General features: G+C 41.8%; 1 protein-coding gene and 1 long non-coding RNA gene across 3 annotated transcripts; both read right to left on the minus strand.

The window, feature by feature from the left end:
- Positions 1–33: 33 nt before the first annotated feature.
- LOC115146549 (syntaxin-3-like) lies at positions 34–7,092 on the minus strand. Of its 2 annotated transcripts, none has more exons than XM_029688636.2 (10): positions 6,767–7,092; positions 6,002–6,076; positions 5,789–5,888; positions 5,522–5,596; positions 5,248–5,318; positions 4,970–5,078; positions 4,352–4,425; positions 2,806–2,940; positions 2,576–2,686; positions 34–1,348 (listed from the first exon to the last, which is right to left on the minus strand). In XM_029688636.2, exons 1-10 carry the CDS (start codon positions 6,794–6,796, stop codon positions 992–994), a joined length of 1,137 nt encoding a protein of 378 aa, XP_029544496.2. In that variant the 5' UTR covers positions 6,797–7,092; the 3' UTR covers positions 34–991. The 2 variants fall into 2 exon arrangements, with proteins under 2 accessions (XP_029544496.2, XP_029544497.1); XM_029688637.2 differs by having other exon boundaries at positions 1,260–1,992.
- A 2,161-nt stretch (positions 7,093–9,253) lies between these two features.
- LOC135561554 (uncharacterized) lies at positions 9,254–11,790 on the minus strand. The gene is made up of 3 exons (XR_010459554.1): positions 11,666–11,790; positions 11,413–11,512; positions 9,254–10,391 (listed from the first exon to the last, which is right to left on the minus strand). It is a non-coding gene; the product is annotated as an uncharacterized LOC135561554 (long non-coding RNA).
- Between the last annotated feature and the right edge of the window lie 588 nt (positions 11,791–12,378).

Below are 12,378 nucleotides of genomic sequence, written 5' to 3' on the forward strand. Positions count from 1 at the left end.
AATAATGAAAACTTACAAATAAAAACACTTGGCAAAGGGCGAATCTTTTTTTTTATTATTCTTTGTCAACAGACGGGAAAGGCTACAAAAACTGAAATCTGACCTTACATTTTGATCAGATAACATTTTCCATATAAATGCATACAAAATCACTACAAACGTATGCGACTGAAGACACAAACACATATATTGGCTATTCACTTGATACTGCTTGCTTGCTCACATCACAACAAAAATACTATCTTATCTATTATTAGATAGGATAGAGCAATTACTTACATAAATAAACCCTGGACTGTTGATGCTATGTATTGGCCAATGAAATGCTTTGAAGCCACCGGTCGGCCATATTGGCATTCCCTTGAAGGCGCAGTCCTCCATAGGAATGAATGGAATTCTACGGTATTTCAAGGACAAAATTACATGTATTTAAGTTGTTGTTTTTATGTAGTGGTGACAGTAACATAAGTACTCTCCCCATATAAAAAAAATTGTTTAGCTCACATAATATAATTTAAAAGTATGCATTAAAGTGTATTTAATAAAAAAAGAAAATGTGTCAAAAACGAATGTAGACATTAACAAACCCATTTCTATTGCTTCCAAAATATTTTTAACGCTTGAGGAGGATTACCAAGATGGCTGCACGGTGGCTTCAATACAGCGCCCCCTGACAGTCATCCAGGGTTTATACACATCCTTCCTAGAGAGAGTGCATGTGACAGTTTGACACAGGCATGCCCCCTGGTGGTACATGCATCGATACACATGTAGGATAAAAATGAAATGCGTGGGTGAAATATTATGCAATAACTTCAATACACAATAATACAATAACAACATAAAAGCGTGCCCTTTTGGGGTCCTTTTGATTGCTAGCTGTCAGTAGGGCAGTGAGAAATTGTAGTTTTTTTAATCATCGTTTTATCTTCATATTACTTTGTTTACCAATATCTTTAGGTTACTTGACATGATTACACAGTGTTAACGTTCACCTGTCTCCGCCTAGATTATTAAGGAAGCACACTACCAAAGCTAATTGACACAAATCCTTGAAGTGGGAAAAGGAGCTGTGGGGGGAAGCATGCCTTAAAAAAAGAACGAGAGAGAGAGAGGGAAAAGAGGGAGAGAGAGTGTGTGTGTGTGTGTGAGAGAGAGAGAGAAAAAGATGGAAGAAAAGAGAGAGAGAGAAGACGAAAGACAATGTAGGGTGGAAGGCCTTTAGCCGGACTGAGGTGTATCTCCTCTGAGTAGCGCTGAATGTATCTCTTGACAGACAGTGTCCACTGTTGATCCATCCACCCAGGTTAGACTGGGGGTAATCTGGGACACTCCTCTTCAACTTCACCTGAGGCCAGAGTCACAGGTGATTATCACATTGAGGCCAATAATACAGCCTAAGTCTACATCCCAAATGGCACCCTATTCCCTATGTGCTACAAAGGGAATAGGGTGCCATGTGGGACAACGACTAAGAATAACCTGGATCTAACGTTATCTAATCTGGTTCCGTATTCATAAAGCATCTCAGAGTAAGGAGTGCTGATCTAGGATCCTGCCCCGCCTGTCCATGTAATCTTATTCATTGTGATCTAAAAGGTTAAACTGATCCCAGATCTGCACTCACACTTCGAAAGGCTTTATAAATACAGGCCCTGATCACACCTGGAAATCTTTTACGCACATCTGCATCCTTTTAGCCTGAGTGCCAGCCTGTTTGTGCTATCATGCCAACTCCTTGTCACTCATCGTCATGCCACACATGTTTGGCTTGACAGGGACAGGAATGGAGTTTGCAAGAGTACAAACACATTTGTGACCAGGCTGACATCCTTCTGCATCAATACATGATTTAAAAGTGTAAGTTTTGAACACATCTCAGTTTTACAACCAGTTTTACCCGGACGGTATTTCCTATTTGATAAAGCTGTAGAGGAAGGATCCTCCGATGACACAGAGAATGACACAGCAACACATGATCATCATCTGCTTCTAAAGGGCGGAAGACAGAACGAAACAGTCAAAGAAAGACAGAGGATGCGAGAGAGGAAGAGGACACAGAGGAGGAAGTGGAGGAGGAAGAAATATAAAGAAACAATGAAGGGAAGGGAGAGAAGAAACAGAACGAGAGAAACCTCAGAAAAACGAAAGGGAAAATTGACTTGAGCATAGAGAGAAAACATAAGCCAAGATAAGTATTTCGAAACGAAATGTGGCATTGCAGGTTCTGAAGTTTTCAGAGATTCTTTGCATCAGTGAGAATGCTGAACCCCCTGTAGCAAGACAGTAGATTTAGGGTGCGTCCCAAATGGCACCCTTTTCCCTATATAGTGCAGTACTTTCCTGTATAATGCAGTACTTTCAAAGGCAATGCACTGTGATGGTAATAGGGTGCCATTTGGGACAAAGCCAATATATCCCTTCACCTGTATGAACCAAGGTGATAGGTAATAGGTCTAGGGTCCGGACTGAAGTGGACCTATAAACAGGACGTTTCAGCCGTAGAAATAGAATCACCTATTATGGTATCATCGACCGACCCTCATTCTAATTCTATGGTTTCAGCCCCACTCACCCTACGGGCCTCCTGCTGAAATTTGGCTGCTTTCTTGGTGTCGGCAACCGCCCGCTCTACGAAGCCCACCGATTGGTCCATGTTGCTCTCAATCTTGTCAATCATACCGCCCTTTGAAGGGGGTGGGCGGAGCGGAGTGTTGGGAGAGGCGCACACACAAACAGCGGTCAAAAGCAGTGTACTATGTAGGGAATAGTGTGGGATGCACACTAAAAGGTGTGAAGGGTTACCTGGTTCTCCACCAGCATAGCAATGTCCACAAACATGTCATGAAGCTCTTTGATGCTGCTCTCCAGCCTCACAATGTCTTTGTGCCGCGCCTCAATCTCATTCAACGCCTGCTTCGATATACCCGACTCCATGATCTACAAAACACATACGAGAAGATATACACAACGGTTTAACACACACACATAGGAGAAGATATACACAACGGTTTAACACACACATAGGAGAGTATACACAACGGTTTAACACACACATAGGAGAGTATACACAACGGTTTAACACACACACATAGGAGAAGATATACACAACGGTTTAACACACACATAGGAGAGTATACACAACGGTTTAACACACACATAGGAGAGTATACACACAACGGTTTAACACACACACATAGGAGAAGATATACACAACGGTTTAACACACACATAGGAGAGTATACACAACGGTTTAACACACACACATAGGAGAAGATATACACAACGGTTTAACACACACACATAGGAGAGTATACACAACGGTTTAACACACACATAGGAGAGTATACACAACGGTTTAACACACACATAGGAGAGTATACACACAACGGTTTAACACACACATAGGAGAGTATACACAACGGTTTAACACACACACATAGGAGAGTATACACAACGGTTTAACACACACATAGGAGAGTATACACAACAGTTTAACACACACACATAGGAGAGTATACACAACGGTTTAACACACACATAGGAGAGTATACACAACGGTTTAACACACACATAGGAGAGTATACACAACGGTTTAACACACACACACATAGGAGAAGATATACACAACGGTTTAACACACACATAGGAGAGTATACACAATGGTTTAACACACACACATAGGAGAAGATATACACAACGGTTTAACACACACATAGGAGAGTATACACACAACGGTTTAACACCCACACTCGCAAGCATGCACGAACATACATAGACTCACAATCATTTTTGCTTGTACACACTCACAAGCATTCTCGCTTGTACACACACACACACACACACACACACACACACACACACACACACACACACACACACACACACACACACACACACACACACACGCACGCACGCGCGCACACACACACACACACACACAATCACAAGCATTCTCGCTTGTACACACACACTCACAAGCTTTCTCGCTTGTACACACACAATCACAAGCATTCTCGCTTGTGCACACACACAAGCTTTCTCGCTTGTACACACACACACACACAAGCTTTCCCTCTTGTACATGTAACAGTATAACTTTAGACCGTCCCCTCGCCCATGCCCGGGTGCGAACCAGGGACCCTCTGCACACATCAACAACAGCCACCCACGAAGCATCGTTACCCATCGCTCCACAAAAGCCGCGGCCCTTGCAGAGCAAGGGGAACCACTACTTCAAGGTCTCAGAGCAAGTGAAGTCACCGATTGAAACGCTATTAGTGCGTACCAACGCTAACTAGCTAGCCATTTCACATCGGTTACACACACACACACACACACACAGAATTACCCCTGCGGTGAAGACGGCTGCGTTCCCTCCTTCCAACATCTCCTCCAGCTCCTCGTCGGTTGTTGTTTTTCCCGCTGTGGAATGGAGATTTCACAGAAAAGCGTTAATAACATGTATGAAAGGATTAATAACATGAATGAAAGGATTAATAACATGTATGAAAGGATTAATAACATGTTTAAAAGGCTTAATGACAAGTTAACAACATATAATAGGCCCTTAATGCTGGCATAGAATAAACTAATACATACCATCAAAAGTAGATCTGGGTTTCAAATACTTAAAACAAATACTTCAAATACTTTATCTGTGTCCGTTACCGCTTGCCTGGCTTAATAAACCAGAAAAGAAAATTAACAAAACTGCAATCCTGTCCAACTCCAGGCAGATTCAAGCAAACACTCAAAGTATTTGAAAGGATTTTCCAAGTATTTTAACTGGTAAAGAGCACTGTATTGGCTTGAGTCTGTCTTTGATAGGTTGAAACATGCACTCCCATCTTCAACTTAATGCAACTTGGGCCTGGATTTTTTTCCTGACAATTGACTTGTCCAGGAACAAAAACCCTGGCCCTAGTTAACACAGGTATCTTGTCTCTACGACTGGCATCAGACTCACTGATCTCCAGCTGCCGGGCGATGCGGCCTTTGCTCTTGTCTCTAAAGTCCGTCTGAGCCTCGTTGTACTTGGTCATCACCTCCACAAACTTCTTGGCCAGGATGGCATGCTGGGAAAAAGGTGGAGATGGGTAAAGAGGTTGTTATGTTAACCAGTGGGAATGAAACCCGAGTCTCCAACCCCGGTCTCCAACAGGAAAAATGATGGGGACATGATTAACGTGCAAACCGATAGGGTTAAGGATCTGGTTGAGGTTAGTTCGTTTTTTAAAGGGTTACCTGGGACTTCCGGATCCTCGTGTCTGCTGACGACCGTTCCTCTGTGTTTGTCTCAAGTTGCTTCTCGATACCTGCCAGGGAGGGGAACATGCACCCGTTACCATGACTACGGCCACCGACAACAATAGCTACCATGGTTTTGCCGTCCATGGCAATGAAGAAACACACATGATCTTGACAGGAAAGCTACATTTATACATTTATGTTGGTCGTCAGAAAGACTGTGGGGTAAGATATGGTGCGTTTAATATTTAAAGGGGCAGGAAGGACTTACTCTTTAGTTTGTTGCGAGCGGTGCCGGCTGCTTTCTTGATGTCGTTGGTGACCGCCTCCAAGTCATCTTGCGTCTCTGGTGAAGACAGAGAAAGAGAAGGAAAAAGAGAGAGAGAGGTTGTAACATAGAAGTATCAACAAGCCACAAAGGACGGAAAAATATGGAATGGGAATGAAAGGGGGCGAGATAACAAGGAGAAGAGCGAGAGAGTGAAGGAGAGAGAGAGAGAGAGAGAGAGAGAGAGAGGGATTGAAGGATGATGTTTACTCTGCTCTGATGTAGGGGCGGAGAGGATGGTCGAGTACAGCTTCTTTGCTTGCGCCACACTCTCATCTATCTTATCGATGCTGCTGCGAATCTCCTCAATCTGAGACCGAGACGGGCAATGATGACACACCGGTGAACACACACGCACACAGTATGGCGAACACCTACACACACACACACACACACACACATCAGGAGTATGGCCGGAAATACCTGGGCGAAGAAGTCATCCATAAAGGCTTGGTTCTCCACTGGAACCTCCACATCGTCCCCAGCCACATCACTTTTCTGTTGACACACACACACACACACACACACACACACAGCCAGCAGAGTTGTTGTGGTGGTGCGTTTGTGCTGAGATAATCACACTCACAGTCTTTTTAGCGGTTCCTACGTCAGTGAAACAATGTGATTTGAATACACTATAAAGTTGTTGTTTTTTAAACCAGACCCAATTAGGCTTGCGGTGCACATAAGCTACAATGAATAGCCTACATCGATTACCTTGAGACCTTGGAAGAGGTGGAGGAAATGAGGAGAAAACAATCTTTTCATTTTCCTTAATCAACCCTTCTGTTCCCTTCTCTTTACCCACCCACATCCATTTGTAACGCACCACCAATAGCCTAAATATCATCACACCACAATTAGGCCTACCTACTTCCAAGAATAACTTAATACTCTAATGTTTAATAGCGCAATATTCAACTAGACTATTTCTGCTTTTCTAGGCCTGAAAATGGGATCAACAGTTGATCGAACGTTGTGGTCAAACCGCTCAACCGCAACCAACCGCATCTAGTGCGCAAAAAGAAAACGATTAAATCAGATACCTCGACAAAAACAAACAAGTAAATCAGATACGTCCCCCATCCCTATTATATCATTCTATATGATTAACAACGGTTATATGTTAAGCTAATAGCAAGCAAGGCCACGAAAACATGAACAAGTGTATAAAAAGACTAAGCTTACCGCCTTCAACTGTTCCAGTCGGTCCTTCATCTTCAAAACTGTGTTGCCACTGTCACAATCTCTAAACTATCAAAAAGAGATATTCTAATCTACAACCACTAATTACACGTTTACCAAATGAGACCATTACAATTTATTAGCCTACTGATGAAGGCCAAAAATACGCTTTCAAAGTTAGTTGTAAAAAGACTCAGTAGGCTAAATAGTCATTAGAATATGGTAATCAAATCAAATAAAAAACAATCGTTATTATTTATTTTTTTAAACAAAATGTCTGTTCAATATGGCTGCAGCAGTGTTTCCAACCTGTAGTTTTACTAAGCCTATCCTCTCAAGGAGGATTAGAGCAACAGTTGTGTAGAGGGAGATAAATCTCTCTCTCTCTCTCTCTCTCTCTCTGATCAATAGCATGCGTAAAAACGTATGCAAAGTAAATATCACGCATGCTTTCTGTTTTGGGCACACTACTCAAACAGGGCACCGAATGGAAAGGTAGTAGGTTCAATTCTAAATCTGTCAAGTCCACCCAGTGGGTTGTCCATCTATAAATAAGATGAGGCTGTATTGTTATGTATTGACCCCTTGTCCCCATCTGGTTGCTAAATAAGGTCAGGTAAACAAAAGAAAGTCATGCAACGATTATTGATTAATGAAGATATTGTTGTATTCCTTTTTTATTTGCTAGTCAAGCATTGCGCAGTGTTTCATAGTACAAACAAGTGAAGCAGCATTTCATCAACACCATTCCCCCTGAAAATAGATTAGGTTACACTGTTTTCTGACAATAGGCCTAGATAGGATTCTCAAATGCAGTGGTGTAAAGTACTACTTATGTTGTTTTCTGGGGTATCTGTACTTTACTTTACTATCAAGAAAATAATGTACTTTTTACTCCTTTCATTTTCCCCGACACCCAGAAATACTCCTTACATTTTGAATGCTTAGTAGGACAGGAAAAGTGTCTAATTCACACACTTATCAAGAGAACATCCCTGGTCATCCCTACTGCCTCTAGTCTGGCAGACTCACTAAACACACATGTTGAAATGTTGAACTGTGCCCATGGCTATCCTTAAAGAAAAAAGAAAAAAAGAAAATGATGTTGTCTGAAAATCATGTTGCTTTAATATAAGACATTATAAATTATTTATACTTTTGAATCTTACGTACATTTAAAACCAAATACTTTTAGACTTTTACTCAAGTAGAATTTTACTGGGTGACTTTCACTTTTACTCTAGTCATTTTCTTTCACAGTATCTTTACTTTTACTCAAGTAGAATTTTACTGGGTGACATTCACTTTTACTCTAGTCATTTTCTTTCACAGTATCTTTACTTTTACTCAAGTAGAATTTTACTGGGTGACTTTCACTTTTACTCTAGTCATTTTCTTTCACAGTATCTTTACTTTTACTCAAGTATGAAAATTGGGTCCTTTTTCCACCACTGCTCAAATGCAATGTGTTTAGAAGTTTCTAATACAATCAGTTGTTTCATTAAATCTTTGGGCGGACTGAAACTGACTGTGATGGTGAAAACGTTTAGCTGACAAAGGCTTTGTCTTTGAGCAGTGGGTTTTCTCTAACATTTTACAGGGTCCTGGGGTCTGAGAAAGCTGTAATGCAAAGCGTATCTGACAGGTAGTATATACTATATCTGTCACCTACTTTAAATGATAAACCTCCCACTACCCTTTTCCACCATCCCCTCTTCTTCTCCTCCTCCATTCGGTTCCTCTCTTTCCTCAGGTTTCAAGGCACAGAGAAAGTATTTGGTTTGGCTGCACGACTTGTCATTCCATCCCCCTTGGACTGAGATGTAGATACAACGAAAAAGTTATTTTTATTCATTATTAGTCCCTTTTTGAGCTATATAATTAGCTAAGCAGCCTTGTCCAAGCCAGAACGGCATGAACCTATCTACTGTTTCTGTACCATGAGGCTTTTGATGTATCGTTTAATACAAGTACACCACCTGGACACTAGTCTATCGCAGGACCTTACCCCGAATCCTTCTCTTTAATGCTGAGTGCCAAGCAGAGAGGAATCTGGCCCCTTTTGGTATGACTCGACCTGGGATCGAACCCCCAACCTTCCATGTTCAGGACAGTCACTCTAACCACATGGTCGCTGAGTTATATAACACAAAACTTGTGAGATTTGTCATACTTCAAATCAAAAACCTCCCACTCCCTTTTCCACAATAGTTAACACAATTCTGAATACATCAGCATACTGGATTTGGTGCAGATGGTAGCTTAGAGGTTAAGAGAGTTGGTTTAAAACCCAGAGCTGACTAAGTGAAAAATCTGTTGATGTGCCCTTGATCAAGGCACTTAAACATAATTGCTCCTGTAAGTCGCTCTGGATAAGAGCGTCTTCTAAATGACTAAAATGTCAAATGTCATTTCAAAACATTTCATTTCCCCTTGCCCCCTGCTCCCTGCTCCCTCCCTTTCATCCATCACCCCCTCTCTCCCCTCCCATTATCCCTGCCGTCTCTTGCTTCCTCTGCCAGATTATTTCCATGCACTGTCCATCACCGGATGGTTGCTTGGGCTTCTGAAGCCAGGTAAAGTAGTCCATGCTGGACCCATCAGTCCAGAGGTAGCGGTGAGGATGTGAGAGAGAGAGAAACAGAGACAGGAGAGAGAGAGAGAGAGAGAGAGAGAGAGAGAGAGAGAGAGAGAGAGAGATAATGAAAGAGACAGAGATCAAGCATAAGGACAGAAGGAGTTGGGGGGCATGAACACTGTTGTCCACCTGGTTTTTATCTAGATGGTCAAATTGAATGGTGAGTACTATGGGTTTGGGTTCCTGGATACAGATTAAGCCTAGTCCTGGACTAAAAAGCAGACTCAATAAAGAATCTCCATCAACAATAATTGTACAGCATGCTGCTTTGAGAGTTAGTTATGGTGGTAATTTTGGTAATTCTGCATATCATGTAGAGATACAGAGGTACACTACAGTAAATAGTGAGACATTGGTATCAATGGGACTCTCTTGCCTAAATAAAGGTTAAGTAACTGGGTCTGTAGACTAAAACCTTAGAGAAGTCTGAATTTACCTCAGCGGATGTAAAGTCCAATTCTTCCTTGAAGTGCTTAACACATTTGGACCCCAGTGTAACGGGATGAGAAACTGGTTGCCGGGAAGCCAGGCGCAGGAGAGCAGAGATGGGTGATAACAGGATAACTTTAATATACACCCTGGCCCAAAGGCACAGGCGAGGCAGCACAAAGCACAACCACGGTAACATTGAACCAGATTAAACAAAACAAACAAAACTAGGTTAGAAACAAACCTAGCGCAAGCCAGCCTGTAGCGCAACACCCTACACAAAGAACAATTCCACACACACACATGGGGGAAACAGAGGGTATTATACATTTAGTCTGGTGAGGGAATGTGAACCAGGTGTGTGGGAAAACAAGACAAAACAAATGAACAATGAAAAGTGGAGCGGCAATGGCTAGAAGACCGGCAATGTCGACCGCCGAACGCCGCCCAAGCAAGGAGAGGGACCGACTTTGGCGGAAGTCGTGACACCCAGTTTATACCAGGTAGAATGGCCAGGACATGGGAGAAAGGCCTTGACCTTCGCAGAGACCCGTTTAGGTTCTAAAAGAACAAGGGAGAGATTAAAAGGACAGATATGAGAAAGGCTCCGTCCATATACTCACAGGGCTGGTTTCCCACCCACATGAAGAAAAAACTACAGTTTACGATATATAATATTACAGCACTTATTATAGAATCCATAGTAAACAGTAGAATACTATACTACACACTGTTGCATCCCTCGAGCATGTGTAGTACTTACTATAGAATGTTGTAGTATACTGTAGAATACTATAGTAAATACTACAGTATTATCCACAAAAAAAAAACAGTTTCCGCAAAACACTCCAGTCTGCAAAAACACTACACTTTTTTTTAACTATAGTAAATACTACACATCTTATTTTCATATAACCTGCCCATTTCCCTCACCCATTTCGCATTTTTTTCCACCCATAAGTGAGAAACCTACATGCCAGAACCTACATGCTATTTGGGTTGTTAAGTATGTAACAAATATTGTGTTCCCTACAGGTTATTGAAAATTAGCTCTTAGCTCTTATTTCTCCAGTAGGTTTCCTGAAGAAGAAAGCCTCAACTTCTAGGTCAAAGATGATAAAACAAAAACTACAGTAAATACTACAGTATACTACAATCCACAAAAACACTACGTCAATTGCTATAGTATATACATGTATATTTTAGTCATTTAGCAGACGCCCTTATCCAGAGCGACTTACAGGAGGATTTAGGGTGAAGTGCTTTGCTCAAAGGCACATCGACAGATTTTACTACAGTATATATACTACAATTAACTGTAAATACTACAGTAAATAAAACAGTATACTACAGTAAATACTACAGTAAAGTCAGCAAAAACGCTACAGTGAATAGTATAGTATATATTTTCTTATGTGGGCAGACACAGAACTTCACATGGCTATTATAATTTGAGCGTGCTTTTCAGTCCAGGATTAGGCTTATTCTCGGTCAGGGTAACCGGCCTTGAAAATACATCTTCTACTGAGAGAATCTACATCAGTCACTGTGGTGTTGAGATGATGAGGGAAGGCTACTGTACCGGTGGAGTTTAGACCATTGAGCACCATGGCAGACGTCCCGAGTAGCATCACGGCCAGAATGGGTAGGACCTTCATCATGGGATCTTCACTTCTCTTCAGCTGTTGGGAAAAGAGCAACGCTATTATATATATTTTATAAAGGAAACTGGGAGTTCCGATCTGTGGGGGCACACGACCAGACTCCGGCACACTCAGAGACAAATGAGAGAGGGGTGCATTTTCTCATTACAGAATCAAATATTTGGGTTTTACCTTGGTGTATGTAAATGTCGTCTTTTTCCTCTATTCTTGCTTCTCCTTGCTTCAGATGCTCTCTTTCACTCAGCTCTGCTTCCTTATACACCTATTCCATACCTCTTAATCTCCATCCTAATCTCAAATGTATTTCCTCTTTTCTGCTGTCTCAACCTCTTACACATAAAACGTTGCAACCCCTCTGGGTTTGTCTAGACAGCATGTGCAATCCCTGGCTACAGTTGTCACCCTTGCACTTTTCAACAACAAAACATCTCCAGTTATTTGTTTTACTTCTCCCATTGAAAAACGATATCTCAAGTATAACTACAGTAACATATCACCAAATGCAGCATTCCTACAACATTCCTCCCTACAATCAAACATGGGAGAGTGTCGATAATGCTGTGGGGTTGGTTTGCTGCCTCTGGTACTGGGGACCATGAACATGTGCAAAGGCATCATGAAATCAGCAGATTATCAAGGGGTTTTGGAGTGGAGTGTTCAACACGGTGTCCAAAAACTAGGTCGAAGGTCATGGGTATCCAGCAAGACAACGGACCCAAGAACATAAAAAAGCACCTAGGAATGGTTCAAGAAGAACCACTGGACTGGAGTGGCCACCAATGAGTCCAGATTTGTGTCCCATCAAAAACTTGAGATCGGTGAGATCTGAAAACAGCAGTTGGTCAAGGGCAACCATCAAACATTGAAGAATTGGGAGCAGTTTA

This window comes from Oncorhynchus nerka, linkage group LG18 (genome assembly GCF_034236695.1).
Source record: "Oncorhynchus nerka isolate Pitt River linkage group LG18, Oner_Uvic_2.0, whole genome shotgun sequence".
Classification (NCBI taxonomy): Eukaryota; Metazoa; Chordata; class Actinopteri; order Salmoniformes; family Salmonidae; genus Oncorhynchus; species Oncorhynchus nerka.

Excerpts from the sequence above, each read along its gene's own strand:
- LOC115146549 (XM_029688636.2), bottom strand. The coding sequence starts at position 6,796 with ATGAAGGACCGACTGGAACAGTTGAAGGCG. Across the intron at positions 5,889-6,001 it reads TGGATGACTTCTTCGCCCAG|ATTGAGGAGATTCGCAGCAG; the intron begins GTATTTCCGGCC and ends TCTCGGTCTCAG. Across the intron at positions 2,941-4,351 it reads CAGCCGTCTTCACCGCAGGG|ATCATGGAGTCGGGTATATC; the intron begins GTAATTCTGTGT and ends TGTGTTTTGTAG.